This window comes from Notolepis coatsorum, assembly GCF_963971535.1.
Source record: "Notolepis coatsorum genome assembly, chromosome: 8".
Classification (NCBI taxonomy): domain Eukaryota; kingdom Metazoa; phylum Chordata; class Actinopteri; order Aulopiformes; family Paralepididae; genus Notolepis; species Notolepis coatsorum.
In genome coordinates, this window is record NC_140172.1 from 31,821,873 (window position 1) to 31,839,716 (window position 17,844).

Consider the following 17,844-nt stretch of genomic DNA (forward strand, 5'->3'; position numbering starts at 1 on the left):
GCACGCGCTGTCTCTAGGTTAGCTAACGCTAGTTAGCATTTAGCTAAGCTAGCTACTAGCCGACATCATCATGGCTATATCCCGACTGAACCACACTTAATATTATAACGTAGCTAAAGCTAACTAGCTGTCCCTGTCTTTAACCGGGATGGCTAGCCTGACTGAACTGTCTAACATGCAACAACTTTCATCTTCAGTCCATCTGCGGACGATGTCCTCTTCATCTTGGCTGGCATCCAATGCTGCACGCGCGAAATAGTCAGACGCTAGTGATGGGTCGGTCATGAGCGACTCATTCATAAGAGCCGATTCATTGCCGTGAGCGTGAGTCGAATCGCTCACGTCTGGCAATGAGTCGGTTCACGCCCCCCCCCCCCCCCCCCCCCCCCCTGGCACGCACACAGACGCACACAATGAACTCAACAGATGCTACCTGGCTCCCTCATTGAAACCAATTCTCAGAGCCTCAGAGCCAGGAACGTGTCTAATGTGAAATATATAAGCATATAAGCAAAACTAGATTTTAGGTCTGTGATGAAAAAGGGCCTCGGGGGAAGGGGGGCCTCGCAAAAAAAAATTAAAAAAAAAAATAAAAAAAAAAAAAAAAATAAAATAAAAAATATTTTCTTTTTATCCTTTTTTTTTTTTTTTTTTTTTTTTTGTGCGAGGCCCCCCTTCCCGCGAGGCCCTGTGCGACCGCACTGCTCGCACACCCCCTGAGGCGGCCCTGGATACAAGGTACTCCTCTGGTTTGTGGAAACATTGGAATCGATGCCTTTATGTATTTTAATCTATGTTGTTGTCCTTGTCTTGTTGTTTTTGTACTGTTTTGTAATATGGACCTTGAGTCTGACTCTGGAATAAAGTCTTCATCATCATCATCATCATCATCATCATCATCATCATTTTGTTACTTTCTACGTTTACTTTTGATACTTAAGTATCAAAACTATTTATCAGGTGTTCAAATTTACTTAAGCACATTTAATGTGAGCTATATATTCTACTCAAATTATTTTGTTGTGGGTGACTTTAACTTTTAACTGGAGTCACGTTCACTTAAGATATCTTTACTTTTACTCAAGTCTGGCTTTCAAGTACTTTATACACCACTGAACATACGTTTAATTAGCCTTAATGGGAAACGACTTTGCTTCCAAGATATTAAATGGGCTTCTGAAGCCACCACAGCCTCTGTGGCCCGATTACTTAAAAGATAGTTTCACACTCTGCTAAACACAGCTTTAACATTTGCCCCACTGGCTGATTTTAGCAGGTAAATAATTAAGTCTTAAGGTGGGTTGAGACTTCTGCGCTGACCTCCACTTCACAGAGCAAACGGGAAGCGAGGCTACAAAAGGAGGAACTTGACCTTTAAAAAGCCACAGTGCTCCTATTCCATGATTAATGTCCCTCGTTCCCACTATCTGTTTACTGGCCTCACTAATTGCCACCCTCCCTGCGGCAGGAAGAAAGGAGGCACAACATCAAACGAGGAACAGACTCTCAAGCGTTCCACTCCGGGACGAGGCGTCCCCTGATGTTCTTCAGCACGTCATCATTTGGAATCAGCTCGAGTGTTGATGAGTGCATATTCTTAACGATGATGCCGGGTGATGTTTAAAAAATGAACAGATAATAGATAATGATTGAACAATTACAGCAAACATTCCAATGCCAGACACAAGACACCGAGCTGGGAGCACGACTGAGGCTGGGAGCACAACTGAGGCTGGGATGATAATGTTTGATACCGTTATGTATCCCACAGTTCTTTCCATTTCATGTGGAAGGATTTCTCTACATGGGACCAGGATCACAGCTGGAATGAATGCATGAATGAATGAACGAATGAATGAATGAATGAATGAATGAATTTGAATGAATTTGAATGAATTTGAATGAATTTGAATGAATGAATGAATGCATTTTTTTTATTGAATGAATGAATGAATGAATGAATGAATTGAATGAATGAATGTATTCACACACACACACGATATATTACTTATCTTCATGTGAAAACAACAACGACGACGAAAATGTGTGCATGTGCCAGGTCTCCCATGAAGCTATTTAAAGCTTTTGGAGGGAGCCTGATTACAAATAATATGGAAGTCAATGAGCCTGACAGAAAATCTGACATCGGAATGTAAAATCTCAACATAATGGAATGTTAGCTAGTTGACAAACAAATAATGAAACTAGCTTTCTGCTATTCGGTTAATTGTATCTCATACTGGATGTATCACCTGCAGCACACACTGCCAGTGTTTATTCTATATAGCTTCCACTATTACCAACCAGGAGGCGCCCACTAAGGCTGCTCTCCCTGCAGACCACCAACCCCTCACTCTCTCCCCCACTGACCCGTGTCCCGCACTGAGCAGGACTAATGCACATATGGCAGCTGGCCCTGATGGCACCCCCCGCCGTGTGCTCAGAGGAACTGCGCTGAGCAGCTGACTGAGGTCTTAGACGACATCTTCAACCTGTCACTAGCCCAGGAAGTTGTCCCAGCGTGCTTCACTTCTGCAGTGAGCCTTAATGACTTCCGCCCTGTTGCACTCACCCCCATTATCATTAAGTGCTTCGAGAGTTGCTGCTCCTGGCTTACCTCAAATATGGCCTCTCACCCTCACTGTACAAACACCAATTTGCCTACCGTGAGCAGGGTGCGAATCATGGGGGAGCTGTGGGAGCCATGGCTCCCCTATATTAGACATCAGCCCCCCTGAAAACATGATTTGTGAATTTTTGGGGGGTCTCTAAAATACTGACAATAAATGCAATTTTTGCCATGCATTTCAAATTTTTCTGTAATTTTCTGTATCGTCATCATCGTGTATAATAATAAAATTAGGCTATTTTGATGTATGATTAATGATTTGCACACTAATTCACCGTAATAGACAATAGGATAAATCTATGGGGTTGCGGCACTGCAGATATACCCTACTCGTAATATGCATGCAACATGCATGCTATTCTTGCGTTTACCATTCGGAGCGTGGCGGCGCTGCACTGCAGTCTGCAGGCACACATCAACTTCACCCGCCGTTTAAAAAAAAGAAAATACAGGTATCCAGGATAATTTCAAAAGTTAAACGAAATATCAAAGAAGTAAGCCTTCTAACCAATTTTGGTTTTACAAAGAAGGCGAAGCAGCCTGCTGCGGGGACTACTTCTGTGACATGCAGATTTTGAGAATGGACAGATCTTCACGGTCAGGTGGGTGGCGATAATAATATTTTTTTTTGCCTACTATAATAATGTTAGACTCGATGTGTTTGGCCGTGGACTTGTTGTTCGGTATTGTTTCATCCGTGTGTTTATGTGTAAATAGGACTGTTGTGTGTGAATTTCAGTGTTGGATCAGAAGGGGTTAATCTGAGCATGTGTATTTAGACACCTGTGTTGTGTGGTGTGGACTATGTGTGGTTCTGTAATACTCATACCTATCTATAGCCAGGGGCGTAGCTGTAGATTCTGGGCCCCATGAAAGAAGTTATTTGTGGGCCCCCAATGAATGGGAGCGTGCGTTTTGGCCATTTATTTATTGATGAAAACGCATAATATGGTTTTTACCTATACATTCGGATCAGCAGTTCAGCACCTGCACTGTTGGTGGGTGAGCCTAGTAAAGGATGTCGCATTGCGTTCATCTTCAATGAATGGACCAATGCAATAGTCTACCAAAGAACCTCTTGCCCCTTCCTCATCTCTCTCACCCCCCTCTCTCTCTATATATCTCACGCACACGCGCGCGCGCGCGCACGCACGCACACACACACACACACACACACACACACACACACACACACACACACACACACACACACACACACACACACACACACACACACACACACACACACACACACACACACACACTTCAGAAACAAACATAGTATCAATGAGAGCATCAATAATACACCTGAGTGATGTCTAGTAAAAAAAAAAAAAAGGCGTTTATGCGCTCTCGTTGGCAGCGGTTTTGGCCGGAGCGCATAAAGTTGAAACTAGTTAAACTTTTGGAGAGGAGCGCCGCTCATCAAGGTAACTCTTTCCGACCGACCAATCAACATCGAGGAAGTGGCGGAGCCGCGGCAGTCGCGAGACAGAATGCCCCCCCCCCCCCCCCCCCCCCCAAGGACCAAGTACCGTATACTATAAAACTGTATACTGTATATTTATACAGAATCTGAATATATTCCTATATACAGTATATATATATATACACACATTGTATACACTACATCTATTGTATATCTGTATAGATTCCATACCTACTCTCATCAGTGATGGCACAAGTCACTCAAGCTTATCATCACTGATATCACAAGCCTATCACTGACGCCACAAGTCACTCAAGGCTCTCAGTGACGTCACAAGCGCATCACTCGTGTCACAAGTCGACCAAGCCTATCAATGATGTCATAAATCATTCAAGCCTATCACTGATGCCAAAAGTCACGCACGTCACTCACTCATGTTTTGCCCGCCCATCAGTGATGCCATAAGACTGTCAGTGATGTCACTTACCATGGAGAGGGGAATGATGGCCTGTATGTCCCGCTGCACCACAGTGAGTTCCGTCACCACCTTCTCCGAGTCAGGAGGCGGGTTCTGCCCGCTGTAGTCAATGTTCCAGTTGATCCTCCTGGTCACCGATAGGCTGGTGAAGTTCTCCATCTCAAAGTCCAGCTGCATCACCTCCACGTTGCCCAACATGTCCCTGCCAGGGCAGAACAAGAAGACAAACAAACACATTAGGGGTGTGAAGGTACACGTATCCGTACCGAACCGATTCAGTACTGGACCTTGCGTTCAGTACGGCTGTGTACCGAACGAATACAACGGTATGTTAACCACTAACGACCGCCCAATTATAAAAAAAAATATAAAAAATGTAACAAGTCGATTAATAATTTCAATATAGAATATTCGTTGACAGCCCTACAAGTACAATTAGTTACTGCACACTACTGTACATCACCCCTGAGTGGAACATGGAAAGCCAAACTTTCCCCCCACTGCACCGAAAACCCATACCGAACCGTGACTTCAAAACCGAGGTACGTACCGAACCGTGGTTTTTGTGCACCGTTACACCCCTAAAACACATGTAACTGAACCAACTGAAATGAAAGATGTCAATAGCAGCGACTTACTCACTCATAGTGGTGACACAGTATCATAACTCAGCCACTGCATTCATGTAGGATGATGATAATCTAAGGGCACCATTCAGCAGGTCATGGGTATATAGACAGCTGTTTATGTCATATACAGTATTGGGCAATATGCGTTTTTGAAAATCTGTGCGTCTAAAGCCGTGAATTGATTAGCACCTTCTTACATTCCAGATTCCATCCATTCGGTATCCTACAGCAAAACATTGGATTCTATGCTGCTGCTGTTTTTCATTTATGTATTTAAAAAATATATATATATTTAATGAAGTAATTTATCTATGTATGTATTTATTCATGTATTTATTGTATTTCATGTTCCCATAAGTCACCCATACGAAAACTGGGGGCTGGTATTTTAATCAACTATGCTGCTAGAATGTGGAACAACCAGGCAAAAAAAAGCACCAGAAAGGCAGGATCGGGAATTTTTTAAGTGGGAGCTGAAATCACATGGCTTTCCTCCAGCCTGACTAGAGGGACGCCTAGTCATTTTGGCCGTTGAAGCAAATTAAAGCTTGGCTTATTAAAGTCGTTTATATATATATATATTAAGGCTGTCAAAGTTAACGCGGTATTAACGCGGTATCGCCTGATTCTATTAACGCCACTATTTTTTTTAACTCACAATTAACTTTTAAGAAATAAAAACGTCACTCAGGTGTATTATTGATGCTCTCATTGATACTATGTTTGTTTCTGAAGTGAGTGTGAGTGTGAGTGTGAGTGTGAGTGTGAGTGTGTGTGTGTGTGTGTGTGTGTGTGTGTGTGTGTGTGTGCATGTCTATAGGTACTTGCGAGGACATACTATGCTCCGCCAACCTTCATTGTGAGGTCAAATCCACTTGCGAGGACTTTTTCCTGGTCCCCAGAAATAATATACTTTAGATGACTTTAAAATGATCTTTAAGTCCCTAATATACATTTTTTAGACTAGGTCCTCACACTGGTATAATTGTTGATTTCACCCGACTCTACAGCATTCCTACAGGACACACTCGAGTACTGCAGGGGGAAATATGCGTTTGGCGCAGATGTGTGTGAGGACCTTTGGAGACTATTTTTGATTGGTTGGTCTGAGAGGGGATTGTTTTGATTGGCTGCTCGTGACCTGTCACTCATCTGCTAGCTACGTGACCTCACGTGGTCTGAGAGGGGATTTTTTTATTGGCTGCTCATGACCTAACGTGCATTCTGGGTAGTGTAGTACAATACTATCATATAATAATTCTACTATTATACAACGAGGGCGCCTATAGCACTGCTATCTTATGCAATGACACTATTGCATAGATTATGCAAATTAATGTTTGGCTGAACATCATAATCAAAATCGTAAAGGAGAATGAACGCTAGCTAGCAGGCTATAGATATCTATGACTATGAGCTAAAACGCTAGCTAGCAGGCTAGCAAGCTAAAAGTGACCTCACGTGGTCTGAGAGGGGATTTTTTTATTGGCTGCTCATGACCTAACGTGCATTCTGGGTAGTGTAGTACAGTACTAGCATATAATAATTATACTATTATACAACGAGGGCGCCTATAGCACTGCTATTTTATGCAATGACACTATTGCATAGATTATGCAAAGTAATGTTTGGCTGAACATCATAATCAAAATCGTAAAGGAGAATGAATGCTAGCTAGCAGGCTAGCAAGCTAAAACGCTAGCTAGCAGGCTAGCAGCAGCTGGGCAATCCAAAAGGAGAATGAATTAATGAAAACTTTATTAACAGATTGCAGAATGGGTACAATACAGTACGGCTCAATACACACAATTGTTAATGGGATGCAGACCAGAGAAAGACATTTGTCTTGTTTACAATAGTCATAATTAACAGTTTGTTATTCATTTAGATAATTATAAGATAAGATATTCCTTTATTGATCCCCTTGAGGAAATTCAGGCATCATAGCAGCATGGGGGAGGGGGGAGTTTGGATGATTGATTGAACATTTTATTAACAGATTGCAGAATGGGTACAATACAGTACAGCTCAATACACACAATTGTTAAGGGGATGCAGACCAGAGAAAGACTATTGTTTACAATAGTCATAATTAACAGTTTGTTATTAATTTAGATAATTATAAGATAAGATATTCCTTTATTGATCCCCTTGAGGAAATTCAGGCATCATAGCAGCATGGGGGAGGGGGGAGTTTGGTTGATTGATTGAACATTTTATTAACAGATTGCAGAATGGGTACAATACAGTACAGCTCAATACACACAATTGTTAAGGGGATGCAGACCAGAGAAAGACTTTCGTCTTGTTTACATCAGGGTCCCCCATTTTCAATTCATCAAAACATAACATGTTTTAGGACCATTGCTATTTTTATTGTACATAAATGATGGGGGGGGAGGCCTTACAGGTTTGATTGATTGATTGATTGATTGATTGATTGATTGATTGATTGATTGATTGATTGATTGATTGATTGATTGAAAACTTTATTAACAGATTGCAGAATGGGTACAATACAGTACAGCTCAATACACACAATTGTTAAGGGGATGCAGACCAGAGAAAGACTTTCGTCTTGTTTACATCAGGGTCCCCCATTTTCAATTCATCAGGAAACTGGGTACTGGGTAAGGTAAATGCCCGCACCAGGTTTTAAAGCAGGGAAGGCCTAAAGGCCTCTACATGCTACAGCAACTTCTGCTTGTTATCAATGGGTTGGTTGAGAAGGGAAGTGTCATCTATCTAGGGAACCTAGCTACATACCGGGTACAATGTTACATTAGGCTGTGCGTCGATGTTGCAGAAGCATAAAGGCAGAGTGTTTGCAACACCGTTGCTTTGTCGATGTTGTGGTGCAGTAGACTCTATAGGTCCTACAGGCTACCACTAACAACATGAGTTAGCCCTGGCTAGTGCTGTAATGTAGACTATATAGCTCCTACAGGCTAACACTAACAACATGAGTTAGCCCTGGCTAGCGCCGTAATGTAGACTATATAGCTCCTACAGGCTAACACTAACAACATGAGTTAGCCCTGGCTAGTGCTGTAATGTAGACTCTATATAGCTCCTACAGGCTACCACTAACAACATGAGTTAGCCCTGGCTAGCGCTGTAATGTATACTATAGAGCTCCTACAGGCTACCACTAACAACATGAGTTAGCCCTGGCTAGCGCCGCCATGTAGACTATATAGCTCCTACTGGCTACCACTAACAACATGAGTTAGCCCTGGCTAGCATGTAATGTAGACTATAGCTCCTACAGGCTACCACTAACAACATGAGTTAGCCCTGGCTAGCGCCGCCATGTAGACTATAGCTCCTACAGGCTACCACTAACAACATGAGTTAACCCTGGCTAGCGCTGTAATGTAAAGAGAAAGACTTTCGTCTTGTTTACATCAGGGTCCCCCATTTTCAATTCATCAGGAAACTGGGTACTGGGTAAGGTAAATGCCCGCACCAGGTTTTAAAGCAGGGAAGGCCTAAAGGCCTCTACATGCTACAGCAACTTCTGCTTGTTATCAATGGGTTGGTTGAGAAGGGAAGTGTCATCTATCTAGGGAACCTAGCTACATACCGGGTACAATGTTACATTAGGCTGTGCGTCGATGTTGCAGAAGCATAAAGGCAGAGTGTTTGCAACACCGTTGCTTTGTCGATGTTGTGGTGCAGTAGACTCTATAGGTCCTACAGGCTACCACTAACAACATGAGTTAGCCCTGGCTAGTGCTGTAATGTAGACTATATAGCTCCTACAGGCTAACACTAACAACATGAGTTAGCCCTGGCTAGCGCCGTAATGTAGACTATATAGCTCCTACAGGCTAACACTAACAACATGAGTTAGCCCTGGCTAGTGCTGTAATGTAGACTCTATATAGCTCCTACAGGCTACCACTAACAACATGAGTTAGCCCTGGCTAGCGCTGTAATGTATACTATAGAGCTCCTACAGGCTACCACTAACAACATGAGTTAGCCCTGGCTAGCGCTGTAATGTAGACTATAGCGACTTGTGTGACTGGGAGACTTGTGTGACTTGGAGACTTGTGTGACTGGGAGACTTGTGTGACTGGGAGACTCGTGTGACTGGGAGACTCGTGTGACTTGTGTGACTTGGAGACTTGTGTGACTGGGAGACTTGTGTGACTTGTGTGACTTGGAGACTTGTGTGACTGGGAGACTTGTGTGACTGGGAGACTTGTGTGACTTGGACACTTGTGTGACTGAGAGACTCATGTGACTTGGAGACTTGTGTGACTGGGAGACTCGGGAGACTTGTGTGACTGGGAGACTCGTGTGACTAGGATACTTGTGACTGGGAGACTCGTGTGACTTGGAGACTTGTGTGACTGGGAGACTCGTGTGACTTGTATGACTTGGAGACTTGTGTGACTGGGAGACTTGTGTGACTTGGAGACTTGTGTGACTGGGAGACTCATGTGACTTGTGTGACTTGGAGACTTGTGTGACTGGGAGACTTGTGTGACTGGGAGACTTGTGTGACTTGGAGACTTGTGTGACTGGGAGACTCGGGAGACTTGTGTGACTGGGCGACTTGTGTGACTGGGAGACTTGTGTGACTGGAAGATTTGTGTGACTTGGAGACTTGTGTGACTGGGAGACTTGTGTGACTGGGAGACTTGTGTGACTGGGAGACTCGTGTGACTTGTGTGACTTGGAGACTAGTGTGACTGGGAGACTTGTGTGACTTGTGTGACTTGGAGACTTGTGTGACTGGGAGACTCGTGTGACTTGTATGACTTGGAGACTTGTGTGACTTGGAGACTTGTGTGACTGGGAGACTCGTGTGACTTGTATGACTTGGAGACTTGTGTGACTGGGAGACTTGTGTGACTGGGAGACTCGGGAGACTTGTGTGACTGGGAGACTCGTGTGACTTGGAGACTTGTGTGACTGGGAGACTCGTGTGACTTGTATGACTTGGAGACTTGTGTGACTTGGAGACTTGTGTGACTGGGAGACTCGTGTGACTTGTATGACTTGGAGACTTGTGTGACTGGGAGACTTGTGTGACTGGGAGACTCGGGAGACTTGTGTGACTGGGAGACTTGTGTGACTTGTGTGACTTGGAGACTTGTGTGACTGGGAGACTTGTGTGACTGGGAGACAAGTGTGACCTTTGGCTGTAGCTAACATGTTTATACACGGAGGAGACAGAGGAACATGTTTGGACAGCTTGGCACCGGGGTACCTCTCGGACCTGCTGGAACCTTATGTTCCTCCAAGGTCCCTCAGGTCCTCTGACCAGCTCCTCTAGGCCGTTCCAAAGTCCAGGCTGAAGCTATGGGGGGGCCGTACTTTTGCTGTGGCAGCCCCAACGCTCTGGAATGAGCTGCCACTGCATGTTAGGCAGGCCCCCACTCTGCAGGTGTTCAAATCACGCTTCAAGACACATCTATTTGCTCTGGCTTTCGGTGTTTTAAACAGTTTTTGAGAGACCTGCCTTTTTATGTGACACATTGTACTGTTTTTATTGTGTGCTTTTATTAAAATGTTTTATGTTTTATGTTTTATCTTATGTTGTGGACTTGTACAGCACTTTGGTCAACTTTGTTGTTTTTAAATGTGCTTTATAAATAAAGTGGATTGGATTGGATGATATGTGCATATTTAATGTGGGAAGTGCCTCATTTGCATATATAAACATCAAATTCAGAAAACTTGTAATACATTTTTTCTTAGTTTATATGTACATAACAAGCTGGGAACGTTTAAGTGATATCTATCCAAGTATCACCTTAATAAAATTTTCAATCAATCAATCAATCTACTGCCACTCTCAAAGACTCAGCTCAGCTCAAAATTGTGTAGCCTACTGCTGCATGCACCCCTCCCCCACAGGTTGAAAACATTATCATTAGTTGCAGTGTGGGGGAGGGGTAGTTTGTGGCGTTTGTGTGTCTCGACTCTCGACTCCTCTAAAATCCGAATTAACCCTTTCACAGTCGGCGGCATGTTGGAGGATTAGGTTCTATTAATCTGATGATAAACCCACGCTCCAATTTGAAATGTAAGTCTTATCTTGCATACAGCTTGTGTCATTTGGATATAAACGGTGTAATTTCAGTTTAGTTTATAGTAGATTAACACTAGCTATAGTGTTTCATGTGTTTGCTAAAAGGATTGTCACCGTGACGTTAGCCTGTAGCTACCAGGCTAATATAACACAGCTAAATTACTAGCAACGTGTTTCGCAGACTGCAGATTTACTAGCCAAGTTAAAAGAACGCCAACATTTTGGGATATTAGCTTATTATCGTCTTCTCCAGAGAGAGACAAGAAGATAGATACCAGTTTCCTCTCTGTGCGTTCAGTAGAAAGCTATCTGGCTGCATGTTAGCCTTAGCTTAGCACAATGAATGGAAGCGAACATGACCAGTTAGCCTTCGGGAGCGGTGTTAGTTGGACAATGCCTAGGCTAACCGGTCATGTCCGCTTCCATTCATTGTGCTAAGCTAAGGCTAACGTGCAGCCAGATAGCTTTCTACTGAACGCACAGAGAGGAAACTGGTATCTATCTTCTTGTCTTTTTCTGGAGAAGACTGTAAGCTAATTTCCATGTTAAAAACAAGTCACAGCAATGTGTTTGTTTTGATTGATTGATGTAATACAGTACAGCTCAATACACACAATTGTTAAGGGGATGCAGACCAGAGAAAGACTTTCGTCTTGTTTACATCAGGGTCCCCCATTTTCAATTCATCAGGACATATATGACATACAGATAGACAGTCCTGCTACATCTATACATTTATGACATACCAGATTTGCAAATACAGTACTGTTTGTGATACAAAAAGAGTCCAGAAAAGGGAGTATATACATTTGACGTTAAAAACTGTGCATAGGAGGAGGTTGGGTGGGGTTGTGTGGGACATATATATAATATATACATATATTATCTTTCAAATGCATGCATAAGAACAGATAATGAAATCTACTGTAATCTACTGTACTTTTAAATTGTCCCCACAGTGCAACCGTTTTTAAACTAATTTCAGATCTAATTGTTCCTACATGTTAACAATAGGGAAAGCATTTCATATAAAAGTATTCTGTATTCTTGTATGACAACTAATAAAGAAACTTGAACTTGAAACTTCCTGTTCATCATCGCTGACAATAATATTAACAACTATTGTCCATTTTATTCTCTACCTTCCAGAACTGTCTGATCAGGGTGACGTCGCAAGGCCGGGATGCCCTGGTCACTGACTTCGGCCTGGTCAGGGAGGTGGTCGAGCAGCCAGTCCAAGACCCCCCGGCAGGAAGCGCTACAATTGTGTGTATTGAGCCGTACTGTATTGTACCCATTCTGCAATCTGTTAAATATTGATTGATTGATTGATTGATTGTTATTAACAGATTGCAGAATGGGTACAATACAGTACAGCTCAATACACACAATTGTTAAGGGGATGCAGACCAGAGAAAGACGTTCGTCTTGTTTACATCAGGGTCCCCCATTTTCAATTCATTCATTTGGGTTTCTCTCCCAAACCAGAAAATTGAGAAGTAAGAATCAAACCTGTGATGTCATCAAGTATAAAGTCTGGACCCACAGAACTTTTGTTTACTTTTTTTTATATCCAAATTATCTTTATTCTATAGTAGAACATGTACCTACGAACTCAGAACATTCACCTGGGTGCTCAGTGTCACCTATAACATATTTCAAAATTCATTGTCTATTGAGCAGCTTCAGTGAGAGTTGGAGTTTTTTTTCATGTTCACTAATATTTTTGTACTTGTATGTTCAATTGTACAGAGGTATAACTGAAGGAATAAATTGTGAAATTGCATGTAGTTCCTCTTTAATGTTTTTCTCACTAACTTTCTCTTTTCTTATTTTACAGCTGCATGTCCATCTTGAACAGTGTACAGTGAGTACCTCCCCTCACCAGAACCAGCAGTACCGCTTTTGGAGTTCGCAAAGTTCTAGAGGAAGCAAGGTAAGCAAAAAAAGCCATATAATGCGCAGCTCCTCCCCCTCAGGGAATGCTACACCCATTTGCAAGGGGGCAGAACAGGAAGCACAGCCCCCCTCGTCCTTCGCATTGGCTTAGCGGGGCAGGCAAAGCAGAAAGCTTCAGAGAGTCCCCCATTTTCAATTCATCATAACATATGACATACATGACATACAGATAGACAATACTGCTACATCTATACATTTATGACATACCAGATTTACAAATACAGTATTGTTTGTGATACAATAAGAGTCTAAAAAAAGAGTATATACATTTGACGAAGAAACTGTACATTGGAGGAGGGGGGGGGGGGGGCTGTACATTGGAGGTGGTTGGGTGGGAGGGGGGGGGGGTAACTGTACATTGGATTATCCACGAAACCGAAACAAGTAGGCTCCCTTAAAACGCTAACGCTATTAAAAAAAAATTCAGTGGAGGTTAAAATAAGAATATGACTTGGCCTGAAAAAAAGTTCAGTCAGGTGATTTAGTTTTTTGCTTTAATCCCTGCCCATACTGCTGCAGTGCTGGCATGGCAACAGCATTCGAGAATATGTTCCAGATGTGGCATATTCCGAAAGAAAATATTCATGTCATACTCCAATGCCCGAAACGTGGTCAAGACGCAGGATTACAACGTTTGGGATGTATGGCCCACGGCGCGCTTCAGCTGGCTGTCCAGTGTCCCCGCCAATGTTCTGAGACATATTTATATATTTGTATAATTGTTAGGCTATTTGAATCCACCATTTAGGGCTGGTGTATTCAAATAGCCTAACAAATAAAATGTAATATGTCTCGGAACATTGGCCGGCAGATGCACCACTGCAAACCAAAGAAATGTGAACTCAAGAAGCCAAAACGAAGTTTAGCCTGTTTTAAAAGGCTATAGCCTAAAAGAAAAAGTTGCCTTTTACCACCGCTTGGCCTATATTTTATGCAGTGTTTAGCCTATTAAATAGGCTAATTTTTTTTTTTTTCGTTTTAACTTTCAGCCTGTTAATAAATGTGTCATTAATTCAGTATTTAACTTCTTGAATTCATATTTATTTAGGCTATGCTAATTAAAAACACAAATGTTATGGACATCTAATTTAATTATCTGCTTATTTATTAATGCTTCAATTCATTCAGAAACGTTGCAGCAAACAATCCATATGTGCATTTGTTTACATTAGGGGTGCACGATATTGATTTTTTGACCCCGATACCGATAACTTTCTGCTCCTCAAGGCCGATACCGATAACCGATATTTATTGTATTATAATATTTTTTTTAAATGTATATTCCTGTAGTTTTGACCTAACCAGATTTATCATGACATGAGCGTTATGAACAAAAAAAAGCCAATACAACAGTTTTTCCAAATAAATATAATTTGAATCAGAAAATTCACAATCCGTCAATAACTTATAATACATCCAACCTAACAAGTCACCTGCAACATCACCACCGTAAAGCTGCTGTGAATCCAAAGCCAGCTACAAAGGAACCCGCAGCGATTGTACCTATTGACGAGGCGTTTGCTAAATTAAAGAAGTTTGACAGAAATGACCCAAGGGCTCAAGCCGCTAGCTTTTAAGCAGTGCTTGGTGGTGCAAATTAACCTGGCTACTACAGAGCAATAAGTGACTGCGTATTCAACCAAGGGTTGCATCACAGTCATGAAAGGGGCTAGATTTGCGTGTCGTCGTAGGCTTTTAACACACCATCGTAGCGGTGGTGATGTTGCAGGTGACTTGTTAGGTTGGATGTATTATAAGTTGTTGCCCGTTTCCCTCCTCATGGAACTTCTGCATTGCATTTGTTACAAATAGCAAGTGAACTTTTTTCCTCTAAAACTATTCCCACACTACTGACGCCATCTTTGTTTACATCCGCGCTGCTTCTGAAACTTACGTGGCTACGTCACAGCCAAGAATGGGAGTGCTGGATTTGTGTAAAACGCCCTCTTCCTAAACCACACGCTATCAGTCGTACCACAGTACTGGCAAAACGGGAGGAGCCTACAGTAAAAACAAACGCCCTTCATCCCAATTCACCCGCACCGCATTTTTTTTTACCAAAAAATATATTATATTATCGGAGCTATCACCGTTATCGGGATGATGTCATAATTGCTGATATCGGCCCGATAATTATCGTGCATCCCTAGTTTACATAATGATAACGTACATAAATAACATTATTGAGGGAGGAAAAAAAGGAAACTGATACCTACCTACTTCACCCTGTTAGTCAAGTTGAACTATCGCTCTGACTCAGACTGGATGTCTCGCAGATAATACAATAGTATAATTATATAATATATTTTTTTTCTGTAGGTAACGTTACATTTGGTTGACAATTTACTGACTGACTTTCACGACACTCCATATTTACGTAGCTATCTAACCGGCACTCTAAACCGGACCCAGCCCAAACCATTACCGTGACGTCACCATCCAGCTATATCTAAAATGGCGGCCCCCATGGCAAAAACGGGGAAATTACATTTGAGTTTTCAGACAAATAAGCAGGATTTCACATTTGATTATAGGACCATGTCTTACCCAAGGTACACAACAAACAAACTAGGCTCATATTGTTTAACGCTTCATCTCCCCTTTAAAGTATTCCATAAGAAACCTCACTCATATCACCACTGTCAGATTCTTCAGAGGTACCATTTTTTTAGTTTTGCCAATTTAATTTTTTTAAACATGCTATTGTTATTTACAAGACCCTACATGGTCTGTGCCCGCCCCCTCTGAGGGAATTCATAGAAAGGAAGCCCGATAGAGGATTCAGCACTAGAGGGGATTGCGAAGTGCCCGGCCGGCAAACCGCCTTTGCTAAAAACACCCTCTCAGTCCAGGGATGTTTAATCTGGAATGATCTACCACTGACCATACGAGATTGTACATCATTTCCATCTTTTAAATTCAATCTAAAAAAAATTGTTACTCGACAACCAAACCTGGGCAATGATGGGCAAATACACTACACATGCAATCGGTCATACAACTAATCCATCCATCCATTTCTCTCTCTCTCCAGGTGCAGTGGTTCTGATCCACGGGGAGGTGATCCACCGCAGTCCCCAGAACACCCACTGGAGCCCAGAGAACTGGTGAGTCACTGCGAAATCTGATTCTATATCAGTGGTGGAACAAGTACACAGTTACTTTACTTAAGAAATACCCAGATATCTGCTTCAGAGAGCCCATCTGCTTCAGCTATCTGCTTCAGAGAGCCCATCTGCTTCAGCTATCTGCTTCAGCTATCTGCTTCAGAGAGCCTATCTGCTTCAGAGAGCCTATCTGCTTCAGCTATCTGCTTCAGAGAGCCTATCTGCTTCAGCTATCTGCTTCAGAGAGCCCAACTGCTTCAGCTATCTGCTTCAGAGAGCCCATCTGCTTCAGCTATCTGCTTCAGAGAGCCTATCTGCTTCAGCTATCTGCTTCAGAGAGCCTATCTGCTTCAGCTATCTGCTTCAGCTATCTGCTTCAGAGAGCCTATCTGCTTCAGCTATCTGCTTCAGCTATCTGCTTCAGAGAGCCTATCTGCTTCAGCTATCTGCTTCAGAGAGCCTATCTGCTTCAGCTATCTGCTTCAGAGAGCCTATCTGCTTCAGCTATCTGCTTCAGAGAGCCTATCTGCTTCAGCTATCTGCTTCAGAGAGCCTATCTGCTTCAGCTATCTGCTTCAGAGAGCCTATCTGCTTCAGCTATCTGCTTCAGAGAGCCTATCTGCTTCAGAGAGCCTATCTGCTTCAGCTATCTGCTTCAGAGAGGCTAACTGCTTCAGCTATCTGCTTCAGCTATCTGCTTCAGCTATCTGTACACACCATATACTATACATACTGTGCACACCATATACTGTACACTTCAGAGAGCCTATCTGCTTCAGCTATCTGCTTCAGAGAGCCTATCTGCTTCAGCTATCTGCTTCAGAGAGCCTATCTGCTTCAGCTATCTGCTTCAGCTATCTGCTTCAGAGAGCCTATCTGCTTCAGCTATCTGCTTCAGCTATCTGCTTCAGAGAGCCTATCTGCTTCAGCTATCTGCTTCAGCTATCTGCTTCAGCTATCTGCTTCAGAGAGCCCATCTGCTTCAGCTATCTGCTTCAGAGAGCCCAACTGCTTCAGCTATCTGCTTCAGAGAGCCCATCTGCTTCAGCAACTGCTTCAGAGAGCCTATCTGCTTCAGCTATCTGCTTCAGCTATCTGCTTCAGAGAGCCTATCTGCTTCAGCTATCTGCTTCAGAGAGCCTATCTGCTTCAGCTATCTGCTTCAGAGAGCCTATCTGCTTCAGAGAGCCTATCTGCTTCAGCTATCTGCTTCAGAGAGGCTAACTGCTTCAGCTATCTGCTTCAGCTATCTGCTTCAGCTATCTGTACACACCATATACTATACATACTGTGCACACCATATACTGTACACTTCAGAGAGCCTATCTGCTTCAGCTATCTGCTTCAGAGAGCCTATCTGCTTCAGCTATCTGCTTCAGAGAGCCTATCTGCTTCAGCTATCTGCTTCAGCTATCTGCTTCAGAGAGCCTATCTGCTTCAGCTATCTGCTTCAGCTATCTGCTTCAGAGAGCCTATCTGCTTCAGCTATCTGCTTCAGCTATCTGCTTCAGCTATCTGCTTCAGAGAGCCCATCTGCTTCAGCTATCTGCTTCAGAGAGCCCAA

The 17,844-nt window shown here is 42.8% G+C and overlaps 1 protein-coding gene across 1 annotated transcript in view; it reads right to left on the reverse strand.

Moving 5' to 3' along the window:
• Positions 1–17,844, reverse strand: part of tmem132e (transmembrane protein 132E) — a 295,863-nt gene that overhangs the window by 134,372 nt on the left and 143,647 nt on the right. Inside the window, exon 4 of the mRNA XM_084319694.1 lies at positions 4,546–4,738. Coding sequence (XP_084175820.1) covers positions 4,546–4,738 — 193 coding nt within the window. The remainder of the gene's footprint in view (positions 1–4,545; positions 4,739–17,844) is intronic.